General features: G+C 50.2%; 6 protein-coding genes across 6 annotated transcripts; 3 read left to right on the top strand and 3 right to left on the bottom strand.

Annotated features, from left to right (window-relative positions):
• Positions 1–638: 638 nt before the first annotated feature.
• On the top strand, positions 639–2,748 carry ASPZODRAFT_893358 (hypothetical protein). Its single transcript, XM_022730354.1, has 8 exons — positions 639–1,210; positions 1,267–1,636; positions 1,697–1,755; positions 1,813–1,973; positions 2,028–2,216; positions 2,285–2,386; positions 2,447–2,521; positions 2,578–2,748. Exons 1-8 carry the CDS (start codon positions 910–912, stop codon positions 2,617–2,619), a joined length of 1,299 nt encoding a protein of 432 aa, XP_022578423.1. The 5' UTR covers positions 639–909; the 3' UTR covers positions 2,620–2,748.
• Positions 2,749–2,798: 50 nt separating this feature from the next.
• Positions 2,799–6,013, bottom strand: ASPZODRAFT_135951 (hypothetical protein). Its single transcript, XM_022723944.1, has 7 exons — positions 5,523–6,013; positions 5,379–5,433; positions 5,192–5,291; positions 4,028–5,113; positions 3,870–3,961; positions 3,486–3,805; positions 2,799–3,431 (listed from the first exon to the last, which is right to left on the bottom strand). The coding sequence occupies exons 1-7, from the start codon at positions 5,611–5,613 to the stop codon at positions 3,043–3,045; spliced, it is 2,133 nt and encodes a 710-aa protein (XP_022578422.1). The 5' UTR covers positions 5,614–6,013; the 3' UTR covers positions 2,799–3,042.
• A 1,765-nt stretch (positions 6,014–7,778) lies between these two features.
• Positions 7,779–9,182, top strand: ASPZODRAFT_154396 (hypothetical protein; the record flags this gene model as incomplete). The annotated part of the gene is made up of 1 exon (XM_022726083.1): positions 7,779–9,182. The coding sequence occupies one exon, from the start codon at positions 7,779–7,781 to the stop codon at positions 9,180–9,182; it is 1,404 nt and encodes a 467-aa protein (XP_022578421.1).
• Positions 9,183–9,256: 74 nt separating this feature from the next.
• Positions 9,257–12,116, bottom strand: ASPZODRAFT_2113943 (hypothetical protein). The gene is made up of 7 exons (XM_022727754.1): positions 11,505–12,116; positions 11,225–11,418; positions 11,005–11,169; positions 10,769–10,934; positions 10,642–10,710; positions 9,885–10,577; positions 9,257–9,829 (listed from the first exon to the last, which is right to left on the bottom strand). The coding sequence occupies exons 1-7, from the start codon at positions 11,728–11,730 to the stop codon at positions 9,507–9,509; spliced, it is 1,836 nt and encodes a 611-aa protein (XP_022578420.1). The 5' UTR covers positions 11,731–12,116; the 3' UTR covers positions 9,257–9,506.
• Positions 12,117–12,711: 595 nt separating this feature from the next.
• ASPZODRAFT_2113935 (hypothetical protein) lies at positions 12,712–15,252 on the top strand (the record flags this gene model as incomplete). The annotated part of the gene is made up of 5 exons (XM_022727753.1): positions 12,712–12,849; positions 12,929–13,949; positions 14,007–14,029; positions 14,094–14,541; positions 14,617–15,252. 5 exons carry the CDS (start codon positions 12,712–12,714, stop codon positions 15,006–15,008), a joined length of 2,022 nt encoding a protein of 673 aa, XP_022578419.1. The 3' UTR covers positions 15,009–15,252.
• On the bottom strand, positions 14,961–16,390 carry ASPZODRAFT_135949 (hypothetical protein). Its single transcript, XM_022723943.1, has one exon. It carries the CDS (start codon positions 16,175–16,177, stop codon positions 15,137–15,139), a length of 1,041 nt encoding a protein of 346 aa, XP_022578418.1. The 5' UTR covers positions 16,178–16,390; the 3' UTR covers positions 14,961–15,136.
• Positions 16,391–17,437: the final 1,047 nt, after the last annotated feature.

Here is a 17,437-nt window from a genome sequence, read left to right as displayed (position 1 = left end):
CCTAACCAATGTTAGATATGCTGGGTGATATATGAATCATATAGGAATATGATACTATTGGCCCTGAATATATATAGGATTTGTTAAACTTTCTTTAGCTTCAGGCTAGGCAGCTGCAACCTGAGTGCAAGGAAATAGAAAGCATAGACTGAGTAGAGAGCTTGGAAAGAATGGTTGTTTAGCAGTGGCAGGTGCCAGGCAGAAGTTGGCTGTGTCCCCATCACGTGTTTCTTTCGCGACTTCTCATCTTGTCGAGATGGTTACCCCTCAACAGAAATGGGACCACAGGATGATATTATCCCTACTATATTTCAATCAACTAAGCTTTTCTGTCGAAAGGCATTATTTTCCTGCAAGCCTCAATAATATGTCTATCTCTTTTAGTGTGTTTTCGGATAAATACATGCTGCATCTGCCCTGAATTTTCCTTCCAATCGGACGGCGAAACCGCGAATTATCCCTCCTATCACCTCCTCATCTTCCACGGTCCCTGGCTTCTCTGACCCGCAGTACCTATTGCAAGCTGTAGAGCTTCATCCTGTGGGACCAAAGAGCCTTGTCTATGTCTCCAGACTCCTCACGAGCTTCTCCGCAGCTGGTTCCCCCAGATTGCGGCATCCCGTGGGGACAATTAATTTCCCTCCATCTCCATGTCTCTCCACGATGGCAGGCGAGATGTGGATTCTCTCCGCAGACAGATGAGGAGCGAGTACGGAGTAAGGAAACCCTGCCTAAGTGTCGTCATTAGAGACATTGGCGTGCGGAGCAATCAATGCGTCGAAGGGAAAAAAAACATATAAGAAGAGGACCCCAGAAGATGCGCAACACAGAAAGTAGTAATGATTGCCATAGTCAATTGACGGACCTCTACTTTTGCTCTTCCTGAGGCTATTCATTTTACTGGTCGTCATGAAGTTCTCCACCTTCACCCAGGTAGTCAGCCTCTCATCACTGCTGCTTGGTGTCCAAGGTATCTCTTTGGACCGGAACGAGGCGTGCAAGCCATTTAAGCCCTTTCAGCCACTTCCTTCCAGTCACCCAAGGACCAAGACCTGCAAAGTCGAAGCCAATGGCCATGGACGCGATGACTCTAACAACATCCTCAAAGCGCTGAAGGAGTGCAACAATGGCGGCAAGGTCGTCTTTGACAAAGACTTCTACACCATCGGAACTGCCCTGGACATGACCTGGTTGAAGCATATCGATATCGGTATGTATTTTGTCCATGGAAGTTTTTAATCCGTGAGATTTCTGACTTGGGTCCAGAGATCCTCGGCCATGTCCAATTCACCAACGACACCGACTACTGGCAAGAGAACGGCTTTTTCCAAACCTACCAAAATGCGACAACCTTCTTTGAGCTGGGAGGTGAAGACGTCAATCTTTATGGTACCGGGATACTGGATGGCAACGGCCAGGCCTGGTATGACCTCTACGTGGAGAACGAGCTTATCTTACGGCCCGTTCTTGTCGGTGTCATTGGTCTGAATGGAGGTACCATTGGACCTCTGAATCTTCGCGATTCGCCTGAATGGTTCCACTTTGTGGCCAACTCCTCTGATGTTCTCTTCGACGGCATCAACATCGCTGCAAGCAGCACTAATAGTTCAGTCGAGGTTAAGAATACTGATGGATGGTGAGTTGCCCTCGGTTTCCGCGAGAAAACAAGGCCAGTCTAATCATTGCTCGTCTGCAGGGATGTTTATCGCTCCACGAACATTGTTATCCAGAACTCCATCATCCAGAACCAGGACGGCAAGTCTTCTATGCTGATTTCCCAGGCAATGAAAACCATCGCTAACACGCCAGCAGACTGCGTTTCTTTCAAGCCGAACTCGACTGATATTCTTGTTCAAAACCTTTACTGCAACGGTTCCCACGGTATTTCTGTGGGCTCTCTTGGACAGTATGTCGGAGAAGTGGACATTGTGGAGAATGTCTACGTTTACAACATCTCCATGTATAATGCAGAGGTCAGAAAGATCCATTGTATACACCCACGAACTTTGTCACTAACACCAAGGCAGAACGGTGCTCGCATCAAGGTCTGGCCTGGGATCTCCTCTGAGCTTTCTGTCGACCTTCAGGGTGGCGGTGGATCCGGTTACGTCAAAAACATCACCTACGACACATTCTACAGTTACAACGTTGATTATGCGATCGATGTCACCCAATGCTATGGCCAGGACAATCTGACTCTGTGCAATGACTATCCTGTATGTATTCCTCCATTTTCACTTCTTGGAAAAAGTACAAGGACAACACTGATAGCACCTGTTTATAGAGCAACCTTACTATCTCCGACGTCCTCTTCTACAACTTCTCCGGAGAGACCTCAACCGCCTACGAGCCTATTGTGGGAACGATCGTTTGCTCCTCTCCTGATGTACGGCTTCCATTCTATTGTAATGTTCACCTTGACACATAGCGGTTCTAACACTGATAGGTCTGCTCGGACATTAACGCCTACGACATCAATGTTGTGAGCCCGATTGGAACCAATGAGTTCCAGTGCGCATATGTAAGACTCTCACCTAAAACTTATGGCAAGACCAGATATTAACTCGCTCTGTTCAGGTGAACGAGACAACCCTGGCCGTCAACTGCACCGAGACTTAAAAGAAGAAGAAATCGCGAGCCTTTGGTCATAGTCAAAGCCGGACTAAGCCTACGCTACTATCCGAAGAATGAGTTGGGACTGTACATATCTTGATTGTAATTGAATAAATGGCAACTCCATGTACGATAGAGCAGTGATACTTTATGATAAAAATGTAAACTCTGTCTTCTAAGGCGAGGGCGTGGCTACTTTGGAGTCTTATTTATGAAATTAACTTATATGCCATTAAATCACAGGAATTATTAAACACACAGGCTCAGCCTCCCACATCGTGACTTTTTTCCATGCTGACCAACGCCGTTATCTGTATGTACACCATGCCCCCTGAAAAGATAGAATACAGCACAAGAAGAAAAATAAAGGATCGTGGAAGAAATTTTGGAAGAAGAAAATTGAACAGAGTCGAAGGGTGGGGGGAGTAATTACTCATTCTCGTCCTGGAGCAAGACCTTGAGTTTCTGTAATTTATCCTCGCATTTGACTTCCATCTGCATTATGACATCGATGCTCGCTTTCTTGGTGATGAGCAGCTGGGCGACGAGCCAGAAGTTGTAGCCATTGCGGTAGATCCCCATCGTCACCCATTTGTCATGAGGCATTTGGTTTTGTAGAGTGAACCAGATCTCACGCCAGCGGGAGAGCGCCGTCCGGATAGAGGCTAGGATGGGGTCGTCCGGATTCAATTGCGAGGATGGTCGGTGGGTAGAGGTGTAGATGTCGTATGGCTGCGATTGTGAAGAAGAGGTGGAGGCCTGGGAGCGCATAAAAGGAACAAGATGTGTCATGTGGGTATTGATGAATGCATAAAGAACTGCTTCGAAGTCAGTATGGGTGGCAGAAAGAGCAAAGAAAGGGCAAGACAAACCGTGTATCATGACGAACATGTCAAAAACAGTCAGTTGTAGCGGGTTTATGTCTGGCGCTGGCCTAGGGGACTGCGACAGGGAATACGAGAGGCCATCCGGCGGCTCTCGCTTTGGGTATTTTTCAAAGAGGTTCTGGAAGGCCTCTGAGATAGTGATATTTCGGCTGAGCTTGAACTTGCGATCTGAAAATGGGTGTGGTGAGCGGAACAGATGCTCTTCGCAAGGCAAATCGCAGTTCATCTCCGTATGGATCAGCCGGCAAGGGTAGTTTCGGAAGAGGGAGAAGGAACAGTCAACAAGCGAGATAACGTTGATGGTTCTGTGATAATCAGCCACAGGACGGCTAAAAAAATTCGATGTGGCAAGAAGAATGATGTACTCACCTGATTCGAGACTCCGTTTGGATCCAAATGTACTCGCTGACAGAATTTTGGGATGTATGTTGACAGCTTGTTAAACCAATTTTCCGAGCGACCTGAGAGTGAAACGTAAAGTGCTTAGTCTCGAAAGGATGAAAAAAAGGATGAATGGCAGTGCTAACCTTGACAACTTCGCTGAAACGGTTCTCCAAAGCCCGGTTTCGTGACACCGGATTGCCGGCCCAATATTGTAGAATGACCATCAGTACGCCGGCCTGGAGGTTCTGAAACTGGGTCCAGTCGCCAATATCGCCATCGAAGACTCGAGTCCCGGAGAAGGTCGTGCAAATTTCATTTTCGGATGAGAAAGTGTCGTTGGAAAAGATGAAGAACTCAGCAAAGTCCAAAACGCGCCTTGCAACATAAGCCTCTTTCTCATCGTTAGAATACATAGCTCCCATAAAGACAACTGCCACCAGGAGCGCCATTGGGGCGGTCTCCAGATCGAAGCTGGGGGCATGCGTGATGGGGCAACTGGTGTGCCAGTACTTGAAGTACATGGCAGCGAACTTGCGGATCCGGGTTGTCGTCAGCAAGAAGCCGAGGTTCATCGATAACTCATCCCGCGCCTTGTTGTCGAGTGGAAGGGTCCAGGCACGCGTCCGAATTGCCTGGGTCAGCGCGCTGGCGAAGGGTCGTTCCGGTTCGTACGCAGTGAGATTCGGGTCCTGAACCGGCGGGACGCCAGCTCGGTAGGCGGCAGCCCCGGTCAATGGATCATCCACAGACTTGTGTACATCGGCAAAGGGCCCACTGAAAAAGTTGATAAAATCGTCCTGGTAAAATGGGGATGAAGAGTCTGAATTTTCCTCGACAGCCTCGCGTTTGGTCTGGGGAGGATGCCGCGACGTCTGTAACGGGTCTTCCCGCGCCGTTTCATTGTGATGGTCATTGTGACGGATAAGACGTCGCTGAAGGTCACTGCGGGGAGGAAGCTGGAAGTGTTCGGTGAAGCTGTCGGTGCCTGCGTTCAGGAGGAATTTGATGGAGCCGCGGTCGGAGTTGTCCTCATCGGCAACCTGACTGCCTGACGTCATACCTGTAGAACCGACGGCGTCAGGACGTGAATTCAGAAGGTCGAAATGCGACGAGGGCGACTGACTGGCCTCCTTGACCGGGTTATTCCTGTGGTTGTTGCATTCTAGCCCTCGCTTCAGACACGAACTGCACGGACTCTCGCCGTCGCAGCGGAGTTTCATCGAGGTGCACTATCGGCGAGAGCAAAGCATTAGAACACGATGAGCATGGAAGGGTATATTATTTCCGACTGTCGCAGGAGGACTTGCCGACTGGCACGCATGTCGCCTTCTTCCCCGCTGGCCCGTCTCTGGAATCTTGCGATCGCCGCGCTTCGAGCAGTCGGCGTAGTGGTCGCGGAGGTTATCACTAGAGAGCACACAATTAATCCTGTCAACCCCAACTTCACCCACTCACTCAACAAGACAACAATAAACAGGTCCATGGCCAACCTACCAACGAGCAAATGCCTCAGCACAGAATACGCAAGAGTAAGGTTTCAGGCCGGAATCTGGTCGAGCAACACGACGGTCAGTCCGCGCAACGCTGGGGGACAACCACGACGAGTCTTCGAAAAAACAAAACAAAACAAAAACGTACGGCGAAGATGATGTCGTTTCAGATGATCAATGCGAGTAAACCCTCGCTGGCAGACGGTGCAGCGAAAATGCTTATCAGAAGCGGCCTTCATCGTGGGCGACGAGGGAGCTGCATATCGGAGAGACACGGTCGGTCTTACGGACGGAGGCAAATGAGGGAGGTTAAGGAGAGGCGAGCACGAGCACCAGGCCGTCAAGCAAGCACAACGACAAGCCCAGTTTGGCCAGAGGGACTCTGATTGCCAGGACTAGTAGGTAATAATAAGTGTGATAGAGAGATAGATAGAGAGAGACACTGAGACAGGAAAGGGAAAAAACGGTCGACCACGCTTCAAGACGAGTCTAGTCCATCTTCGTGCCTGAATCTTGAGGATCGTCTGGCGGGTGGGCGAAACCCCACCCAGCTTCTCCTCTCTTGGCTTCGTATCCCGACATCGCACAGAGGTAATTCCGGCCTTCCCCCCTCTCCCCCCCCAGTCTTGCTTGGTCGGGTTATTAGGGTCTAGCTGTTTCAAATGACACTTTAATCTTAGGCTGGGGTTTCTCCTGAGCGGCAGAGATTGCCAACGGCGAGCAGGAATGGGTTGCTACCGTCCTCCCCCACTGCCCCCCTTGTCCCCTTGTCCGCAATGAGGTAGTGCACCCAATAGTCTTCGGCCGAAGGGATTGGATTGAAGATGATTTGCTGGGCCGAGTACGCCGATATCCATGGCTGCAAGTTTGGAGCAAGAAACGGACGTCAAGCTGATCTTCCCTCGACGGTGGGTGGTCGATCGCGCCGATATCGAAGAGTAATCTGACCGAAGGATTATGGTCTATTTTCTGCATGAGATGAGTCCAAAGACGTTGACTTTTCCAGATCAGGCGAGGATCTCATGCATCCAGAGGTTCGCACCCTATAAAATGATTGCTGATCTACCCCGTACTCATCGAGCGGCACTTTTCGTTAGACACCGTCGAAAGATGACCGGGCTTTCGAAAACCAGAGGTGGGTCAATCAACGATGTCCAGGTGAGTCAAGATAGTATGTTCTGGTTCTCCGATAGCTGCTAAATTTTTTTTTTGGCTACTCGTTGCAGATTCCATGGATAGCGTTGGTTGGAAGAACCGCCGATTGCGACATGGTCCAGCGTTTCAAGATTATACTCTAAATCTGCCGATCTTCAATTAAAATAAAGGAGAGCAATGACACGGGAACCAATTTCAAGTCGCTTGGGAAAATTGTTGGGATTGAGACACGCCTGAGACATGCAATGTTGAGATAAACAGTGTACTCAAAAAGCCTCATCCTCAAAGATGACTACCCCGGGCAATCGATCTTTGCCCATTGATTTGATGATGAATATCGCATGGCTACACTAATCTATATAATCTTGAGTGCCGGACATGAAGAGGGGAAGTGCTTTGTTGTTCGAAACATACTCGAAAGAGTTGATGACCGTTTGTTGTGTCTGGGATCAGGAGATAAAACCTGCCAGCGAACCTCTTCAGCCTCGATTGACTAACAGTAGATCGACAGTCGTTTGCGGCTTGGCGAGACTAGTTGACAATGACCTCACTCATTGATAGTCTCGTTGTCCACGGTCAGGCTCATTCTTGCAATATTGGGAGCCGAAGAACAACCGAGTGGAAAATACATACCACCGTTTCAACTACATCTTATCAGCAGATCCGGATAAAGAAACATTCCGCCTATCAAGTTCTCTGCATCGAGGTCCCATCGATCTGGTGCTGAGAGCCTTAGGAGATCTTCTCATCAAGACAGGTCATTCTAGAATGGGACAAAGATGATAGCCTAGACATGTCATGCCAGCGCGATGAAGAGATATTGCGGAAATTCCAGCTAAATAACCCATTAATTGAGTTCTCAGCTTCTGTGCTCTACCTGCTGCTCGTCCTCCCTTGCGTCACTTGTTGACTGTGTTGTACTACCTACCGCTGATCCCCAGTTAAATGCAAAACGCACAGTTGTCAGTCCCTATGTGGACAACAATTGGAAGAAATTTTCAAAAAAGGGCATCTCATCTGTTTTACTCGAATTCCACACATGACAGCTGACGGCTAGGTACTGTTTAAAACTATGGCGACGGCAGACAGTTCAGAAGAACCCCATGAGAAGACCTTTCCCGACGAGACGACTAACGGGACCACCGTTGGCTGCGTGAACCACGAAATAGACTCGCCAGGACCCTCTGCGGTGGAAGAAGGACTTACAGAGAAGTCCCCGATCAGACAATGTACATCATGGCTGGAATCCATGTTAGGGCTGGAGGCTCGTGGGATCGAGCGTGTGCCGGAGTCGCTGCGCAGCCACGAGGCGAGTCTGCGCGACTACGTGCAGATCGCACTGATCTGGTTCTCGTCGAACCTGACAGCCAACAACATCATCCTGGGCTTCCTCGGCCCATTGACGTTCAACGTGGGCCTGGTGGATGGGATGGTGGTGGCCACGTTCGGCCTGCTGGTCGGGTGCAGCGCGACCAGCTACATCTCAACCTTCGGTCCTGTCAGCGGGAACCGCACGCTGGTGATGTCCCGCTACACGATGGGCTGGTGGCCGTCGCGGCTGTGCGTGCTGTTGAACCTGGTCATCCTGCTCGGGTACGGCCTCGTCGACACGCTGATCGCCGGCCAGATCCTCTCGGCTGTCAATGGCCATGGGCTGACCATCATCGTCGGAACAATCATCGCGTGTCTCATCTCGCTGTTCATCTGCCTGCTCGGCATCAACCTATTTCACAAGTACGAGCGCTACGCGTTCATCCCGCAGCTTCTCGTCTGCTTTATACTCATCGGCGTCGCGGGCCCGCACTTTGATACCTCGTCGCCCCCCACCACAGGCTCCTCCGCCAGCACTCGCGCCGCAGACCGGATGAGTTGGTTTTTTCTCTGCGTCTCGGGCCCGCTAGGCTGGGCCCCCGCCGCGGCCGACTTCTTCGTCTACTTCCCCGCGACCTGCCGCCGGTGGAAGGTCTGGGCCGCCTCCATGGCCGGCCTGGTGCTCTCCACCACCTTCACGCTATACCTGGGCGTCGGGATCGCGTCGGGGATTGCATCCCAGCCGGCCTGGGCGGCCGCATACTCCATCAGCTCTGGTGCCGTGCTCGTGCAGGTTCTCGCTCCGCTCGGCACCTTCGGCCACTTCTGCGCCGTCCTGCTCTCGCTCGGGGTGATCGCCAACAACGTCCCAGGCACGTACTCGGCCGCTCTCTGCTTCCAGATGCTGGGCAGATGGTGCATGGCTATTCCGCGGTTCGTCTGGACAATCGTCGCAGTAATTATCTACACCGCGTGCGCCTGTGCCGGCCGCAACCAGTTTTTCGAGGTGTTCCAGAACTTCCTGTCGCTGATGGGCTACTGGACTGCCATCTGGTGCGCCCTCACGCTTGAAGAGGAGCTGCTCTTCCGCGGCGGGATCAAAGGCTACGACTGGACCCTCTGGAATAGTCCTCGGAAACTCCCCGTCGGGTTGGCCGGCTTGCTCGCGTTTTGTATCGGATGGGTCGGTGCCGTGCTGGGGATGTGGCAGACATATTTCACGGGGCCGCTGGGCAAGTTGGTCGGTAGGGGGATCGACTTGGGCTTGCCGGTGGCTGTCAGCTGGGCTGCTTTGACCTTTCCACCTCTTCGCTGGCTGGAAAGGAGAGTTCTTGGCCGGTAGGCAGTTAGCTGTATGCATAGGTATCTGTTTACAAATCCATACCTATTACCTCAAACCATAGTGACAAACTCAAGATAATGGAATATCCTCTGTTTCAAGTTTAGACTGTTGAATAGAGGTTGGTAATTGGCTGCATAGTTACGATTTACCACTACATACAGTGTCCAGAAATGCAGATAACATAACTTTATTTGATTGAATGGCTACCTAGCTAGTAGGCTATGGCGAATCAGATCAGATACTAGAAATGAAGCTTAATACACAAATTGTGGACAGTGGCCTTCCTCTTGGAAGTCTGACAGAGTGTCGAGCAGCAAGTACCCTTTAATCTTCAAAGCTACTGGTTTGACCCTCATAAACAGCACTCATCGCGTCCCAACGAGGGTCGTCACTCTGGTAGCGAGGACGCCACCCGGATCTCTGCTCGTCGTAATCGGAATCAGCACTGTTCTGGGGAAGAAAAACCTTCAATTTATTAGGGTAGTCGATTTGGTCCCGGCTGAGATAGTCAATTGAGATGTCATTTCTTGTTTCGTTGAGAGTCCAGCCGTTACCAAGCCAGCTCATGCTGTCTGGGTCGATGTATTCGTAGCTGAAGTCTTCCCAGCGGGGGTTCTTCAGAGCCTCGACGGCGTGCAAGCCGGAACCTAAAACAGTGAGCACTGGGAAATGAAAGAACGAAACAAGGAGGAGGGAGATTACCGGGCCAGAGACCGATGACAGGTCCATTCTCAGTGTGGGCTTTGTACCAACTCGAGCAGCGCTCCTTGAAAATAGTGCCCTTGAAATACTGCTCGCAGTGGGTAACGAAGGACTGCACCTTGTCCGCACGAGGGGCCATGGCACGGATATCATCACGCTGCATCTTCAACGCGGCAGAGGTGAAGTAGTCGATCTGCCGTTCGAGCAAGAGAAGCTGGTTGCCTGTGGCGAGGCCAGTGTTGGGTCCGAAAGCGATGAAGTAGTTGGGGAATCCGTCAGTCATAATGCCGAGATAGGTCTCTGGGTACTTCCGCCATTTGTCCCGAAGAGTCTGATTGTTGCGGCCGACCATATAGATGTTCGGAATGAACGAGGTATCAAATCCAGTGGCGCAGACCACAAGGTCTACCTCGTGGATCACATTATCGTCGGTCACGATTCCTTTTTCGACCACCTTCTTGATTGGCTTGGTGATCACCTTCACCTTGTCTTTGGTCATAGCCTCCAGGTATCCCGGAGCAGGAGTAAGCGGACGAGTCAGAGGAGGGAATACAGGAATCAACTTGGCGAGCAACTCGGGCTTATACTGGAGGCCACGCTCCATGTGCTCCATGAAAGTCATAGGGGCAGTTCTATGCTCTGTGGTGCCGTTGACGGTGTAGGCGTGCATAGATTGCACTTCGTGCTCGATTCCTGAAAACATTCCAATTAGTAGATGGTTGCTATCCATATGAAATACCTGGGACGGTCTTCTTACCATTGCGGAACCTCTCGTAGTAACCCTGGTTGTGCTTAAAACTGCGCATGTCCGCCGAATCAAAGATGTCTATAGAGATTAATTAGTCAAGGCTGGGGCTGGTGTCGAGATAAAACAAAAAGCTCACAGTTCTGCAGGTGAGGGCCCCTATTATCAATTGTCTCTCTATACAGAGTAGGGGTAACCCAAGCTGGATCTTTGATGTAATGATCGATGTGAGTGACCTGGGGGAGGAGGGCAGGAATAATCTGCAAGCCACTAGAGCCATTTCCAATCACTGCCACCTTCTTGCCCTGCACAAAGACACACAACTTATAAGCCGCTCCATTTAATCCTGACTTTCTGGGGATTCTACATGCTTACCTGGTAGCTGTACGACTTATCCCATTCAGCAGTATGCATCACCTTCCCCTTGAAGTCACCCAGACCAGGGAAGGTAGGCCATTTGGCATCGTCAAGCATTCCAGTGGCCGAAATCAAGAGGTGGCACTCGTCGTCAAACAGAGAGTTTTTCTTGAGGTCCGCAACCTACAAAAGGAAAATGAGCTACTCTACTCCTCCTTTGAAACGGGATGACACTTACTTTCAGTAGCCACTGTCCCTTCTCCTCATTCCAGATCGCCGAGATGACTTTGGTCTCCAGTCTGCAGGATCCATCACAGCCATATTTGAAGAAAACCTTCTCCCAGTACTTCTTGATCTCATCGGCAGAGGCATAGAAATGGCTCCACTCCAGGTTCGGCTCGAAGCTGGCCTGGTAGGAGTGGGACGGATGGTCTGAAGATTTCACACGGTGAGTCAGGACGTCAAGAGAAACGCTTGAAGATGAAGGAACCGAGAGCTAATATTTCTAAATCACGTACCAGACATACAGCCAGGATACTTGTTCTTGAACCAAGTACCACCGACCCCTGAGTTCTTCTCGTACACACAAACGCTCACATTGGGGACTCGCTGTCTGAAGCGAATAGATGCCAAAATGCCCGAAATACCGGCGCCAATAACCACGATGCGGAGAGCCCTTTGATGAGCACCCATGGGAGTGCCCATGGTGTCTTGAAGCCTTCGAGCAGAGCAGTTCTCGCACATCTTGAAGATGCAGGACAACTATTTGGCTAGTTAAGGAAGCATAAGAAGGAGGGAGAGAGCGAGAAAAAAAAAAGAAAAAGAGAGAAAGACGATACAACGCGTCGCGAAGGATAACGCGTCAAGAAATGAGAGAAAGAACTGCGCACATGATGGCTGATATTTACAGTCAGTTTAATCACTAAAGGAGCTGGCAGTGACGTAGGGCTGCCGGTTCAGGCATGAATTGGCTGTTTAGAAATTCACTGGTGAAAGAAGGACTGTGGATGAGTCAAATTTAACAATTCCTGATGTTATTTGAAAGCTTTCAAGCTTGTAGGGATTGGAGACTGTCTATAATGGCATAGATCTGACTCCTTGGCTGATATTTTATCATCCCGTAAGGGCGGACTATTATGTGGTCTATATGAGTGTACAGCAGCCATTAAGCTAGAAGAGATTCTTTTGAAGATGTGCCAAACAGGCTTACTGAAGCTAGCAGTAAGTCAATTTCTACGGCTGAGTCCGATCAAATTAACATGGAAAGACTGCAGCCTTTTGAAGCTGAGTATCCGGATAGGAGAGTACCCAGCCAACCCGACTTGATAATGTATACCATCCAGTGGTCTATTTTCAACTGTTCGGGCTTAATGAGTCTTCTATAATTCATCTTCTCCACTTGTAGATAGTCATCTATAGTAATGGTAATGCTTCCAGACTAGACAGCAAGTGCAACCTTCTGTACTACCCTTGTCCTACCTACTACCTGCATATGCTTACCCAATGCTGCGAAATCACCTCTACACTCACCATGTAATATGAGAAGTCAATGGCAGGGAACTATCAATAGGAAGTTAATTGGTCGTCAGTATAGTCCTTCGTATTTGTGCAACATTGAGTCTGTCACCATATATATAGCGAGTTTCGCGTCTAGCACCCACCGTATCCGAAGCCATCTCCCTCCTAATATAATTTCCCCCTGCTTCTATATATCATTGTCTGGCTATGCCTGTATTCACCGAGTATTCGTCTTCCCCGCGAGACCTGCGCGTGCTTCCTTCGTTTGCGCCTCCACTGCCCCGTCTGTCGTCCAAGTTCGAGCCCGAGCCGGGAGATGAGAAGTACGAGGTGGTCATCGTGGGGGTAATATAAATGAATTCTCAAGGAGTATTGTATAAATAGAAAAAAATCTGATTGTGCGAATGAATATGATCGTTTTTAGGCCGGTCCCGCAGGAATGATGATGCATCTCCTTCTCACACGGTACGGACTGAGCGATGACTCGGTATTATGCGTGGATGCGAAGCCAGAGGTTCTCAAATCTGGTCAGGCGGATGGTCTGCAGTGTCGCACGCTTGAGGTGTTGAAATCGCTGGATCTGGCCGACGAGATCCTCACGCAGGGCTGTCAGCAATGGGAGGTTGCGTTTTGGGATCCCTCAACCCATCGAAACGCAGACACAGGGAAAGTTCCTCCTGGGATTGAACGGACCTCGCTTGTGTCTGAAGTACGGGTGGCGGCTCGGTTCCCGTACTGCGTCACCATCCACCAGGGGCGGATCGAGAGGATCCTCGAGACCGACCTGCTGCGGTACTCGAAACGAGGCATCCAACGAAGCACGAGACTCGTCAATGTGACTATCGACGAAGACGGAGACCCCGAGTTCCCCGTCAAGGCACAACTCGAGGACGCCAATGACGGGTCCTGTCGGCGCACGATAAGAAGCAAGTATCTCGTTGGCGCGGACGGGGCTCATTCCGTCGTCCGACGCAGCATGGGTCTCAAACTGCAGGGCGAATCCACTAATCATATCTGGGGGGTTGTCGATCTCGTTCTCGACACGGATTTTCCGGATATTCGTCGTCGGTGTGCCATTCACTCGGCCGCCGGGTCGGTGATGGTGATCCCCCGTGAGCGTATCCCGACTGGCGAGTATCTCACGCGTCTGTACGTGCAGATTCCTGGAGTCGTCAAGGCAGATAACGATCAAGAAGAAGAGGAAGAAGAAGGAAAAGGAGAGGCGGCAGATAAGAGTAAAAAAGAGGCAAAAACACGGAGGAACGAGGTCACTCTCGAAAGCATCCTGGCCCATGCAGAAGCAGCGTTCAGACCGTATACCATCAAGCCCAAAGGCAGAGATGCGGTCGACTGGTGGACAGCGTATCAGATCGGACAGCGTGTGGCGAACGAGTTCGCAGTCCATGATTCAGAGGGGGTTAACCGAGTGTTTATCGTGGGAGATGGTGAGTTCGATTTATGGCACACTACTGTTCTGCTACTGTACTAATGCTAAGATGTAGCCTGCCACACACATAGTCCAAAGGTAAGCAAATCAACCAGTCTACTCTGAACGTCTCTCTCATGGTGATATTAATTAAAAACTTCAGGCCGGCCAAGGAATGAACGTGTCGATGATGGATTCGCACAATCTAGCTTGGAAACTGGCCTACGCTGTTCACGACTTGAGCGCCAACGCCAACGCCATGCTGGACACATACCACAGCGAGAGACACAGGATTGCCCAAGACCTCATTGCCTTTGACCGATCGATTTCATCCATGTTCTCAGGCCAGATTGATCCTCTACACGGAGGAATAACGCACGAGCAGTTCCAGCAGGTGTTCAGCACTGGCAACGGCCTCACGACCGGCTGTGGAGTCGAATACGGGGGAAGTTGTCTAGTTGAGAAGCCTGACACTGAAGACGATATCACAGATAATCTCTATCCAATCCAAGGAACAGACTACCTGGCAGGCATTTTACAGCCGGGTAGACGGTTGCCCAACGTGAGATTGAAGCGGCATGCAGATGGCTGCAAATGGGACATGCAGGATGGTACGAACGATTCAGAAAGCTTCTGAGAAAAAGAAAGCGTTGAGCATATAACACGATAGAAATACTAATTTATAGATTTGCCATGCACTGGCCGCTTCCGAGTTATCTGCCTCACATCGTCAGACCTGCTAGACCCCTCTGGCAAATCGGCAACGGCCCTCCGTTCCCTCGCGTCGATGTATGAGCACTTCCCACCCGTCGTGGAACAGATCGTCGTGCATCCACGTCTCTCGAAAGATTTCATGTGGCAGGATATCCCGTCGCAGGTGAAGAAATGGTCCGAGATGCGGTTTTATAGCGGGTACGAGATGGACGGTGTCCAGGACGTCTATGCTGTTTACGGGGTTGATCCGGACCATGGGGCGCTGGTTGTCGTCAGACCGGATGGGTATATTGGTTTGATTTCCTGTTTGGATGGTACTACCCAGGTGGAAAATTATTTGAGGGGATGTCTGAAGTATACTTAGATATTCATTTGGTATAGAATGTCTTCAGACGGGGTAAATAGTCATTTTAGATTTGAATACAATATCACACGCTCTTCATTATCATAAACTTTCAAGGGATCACGTCATAACTTTTCAAGAGTAGATACTCATTGTGAAAGACGATTCTGAGCTGCTTGGATACTCATCACCGTATCAGAAATACTCTCTCTTAGAGTGCGATACTGCAATCCCAACTCCCTCACTGACCGGGACGTGTCGAAGCCGTACTTGGGCCCCCCCGGAGGGAACTGCCCGGCAGCAAGGGCATCGCCGCTGGGCAGTCCCGCGGCAAGATCCGGGAATTCCTCCGCGATGACGGCAACGACGTCTGCGTTGCACAGGTTATCTGCGGTCAGGAAGAAGCGTTTACCACCGGCCTCGGGCTTTTCAGCAGCCAGGGCATGCGCCAGCGCGACATCGCGCACATCGACCCAGAACTGGCTCCCCGTGGGCGGACACTTGTCCTTGCTTTTGCCAAGGATGAAGTCACGGATCCGCGCGTTGGAAGTGTTGATCTCATCGAGGGAGCGTAGCGAGGCTGACACCGGGCCGAAGATCAACGACGGGTTGATCATGCTAAGGGTGAAGCTGGGCTTGTGCTTTTCGACAAACTTCCAGGCCGCCTTTTCCGCCAAAGCCTTGCTGGAGCGGTATCCCGCCTGGGAGTTTTCTGCATCCAGAGCCGTTTCGGGGGTGACGGGGTTCCAGTCTTCCTCGGAGTACTTTGAGCCCGCCGGTTTGGCGTCGTTGTACATGGCTGCAAAGGAGGATGTGATGACGACGCGGCGTACGGTCGGGGCGTGCTTCACGATCGACTGCAGGATGCCTACTGTGCCGTTGACTGCGGGGTCGAGCATGTCACGCTGGAGATCGGTGATGGCGTAGTGGAAGGGGCTGGCCGTGTGGACGACGACGTCGAACGGCGGATCGGACACCACAGCGGCGTCAAACGCGTCCAGTTTCGCAATATCCTTCACTATCATAAACGAAAGTCTGTCCTGCGCGATGTCCGGTCGCGTAGCCCGCATCGCCTCTGCCTTTTCCTCCGACCGCACCGTCGTCACCACCGAGTGGCCGCGGGCCAGCAGTGTGTCCACCACGACGCCTCCAAGGAAGCCGCTTCCGCCGGTAACTAGAATTCGAGACATTTCGAGTATTGTTTGTATCTCAAATATATAGACTGTAGACTTGATGGACTGGAATGAGGAACTGGGCTTCTTATAGCAGTCATGTTGCATGGGGGCCGGAGATACCTGCCAATAGACGCAAACCCCGCTTACTATCTCCATCTAACTTCTGGCTATATCCGGATTTCTCATCATATCATGGAAGAGCTGAATAAATTGGATTCTAGATTGAAGATTCTTGACGTCAGTAGACCAGAGTATTTTTTTTTTTGGAGAGGGGAGTTACTTTAACCCCTCTAAATCCACCACCAATGATTCTTCATAGCAATGAAGGTGCAGTATCTCATTATATATGGGAGCATCTCGCTCAGAATAATGAGTACTTTAGGGAATATATTTAATCCATCCCTCTCTGAAGCCTTCTGACGACTTTATCCATTGGAACAAAGGAAAAGACTACTCAATTCAGTGATTTAATAAGTTGTATTGATCTTGGTACATAGTAATTGAAGTGAGGGCAGTGAAATAATTTTCTAAACCGAAGAGAAGTGATAGTGAAATACCGAGGAAGAAGACATAATTTTATGCAACTTACTAGATGAAATATACTGATATAAACAGTTTAAAGAGGGATCAAGAGTAGTACCTACTCCATATATTCATGTCATGGTTAAGGGGGTTAAATAATGATTTTACTAGATAACTTCTCTATCTACTGCAGTAGAATACTAACAAAACATTATCTATCTTCTACAGTAGTATCTTATATAGTAGTACTCTGTATGGCTCCTACAAGCAGACCATTAGATATTTCTACATGAATACCAGCAACCCCTTTTCCATGAGACTATTTCTTCACTATAATATAACTACTCCATATATTAATATGGAGTAGCAACAAAAAATCTCAGGCTTATCCAAACTGGGATGAAGCCATCTTCACCGCTTCCGCCTCTTTCCGGGTAAAGGAGGTCCAGCGTCTCCTGACAAACACTCCCTCTTCCTCCTCTTCAATACGCTCTTTGTCCATGATTGAGCAATCAGAAATAGCAACAGGTATCATAGCATCGATAATGGCAACGAATCAGTCTTTTTTATCTTCCAGAATAGATGGCTTTCCCGCCATTATCCCCTGTCAAAAACCCCTTCGCCGTTAGGCAACGGCCGCCATGGTGGAGCAATTTCCTTCCCCCCCCCCTAGGTTCTCGACTATTCTGGGCTATTACGGCCATAGTCGACGCCAGACAGAAGGAATCGGTCCCCTAGTGGGGTCATGGATGG

This window comes from Penicilliopsis zonata, assembly GCF_001890105.1.
Source record: "Penicilliopsis zonata CBS 506.65 unplaced genomic scaffold ASPZOscaffold_17, whole genome shotgun sequence".
NCBI classification, from domain to species: domain Eukaryota; kingdom Fungi; phylum Ascomycota; class Eurotiomycetes; order Eurotiales; family Aspergillaceae; genus Penicilliopsis; species Penicilliopsis zonata.
Note: the sequence above shows the minus strand (reverse complement) of the source record. Positions and strands in the feature narration are given on the sequence as shown.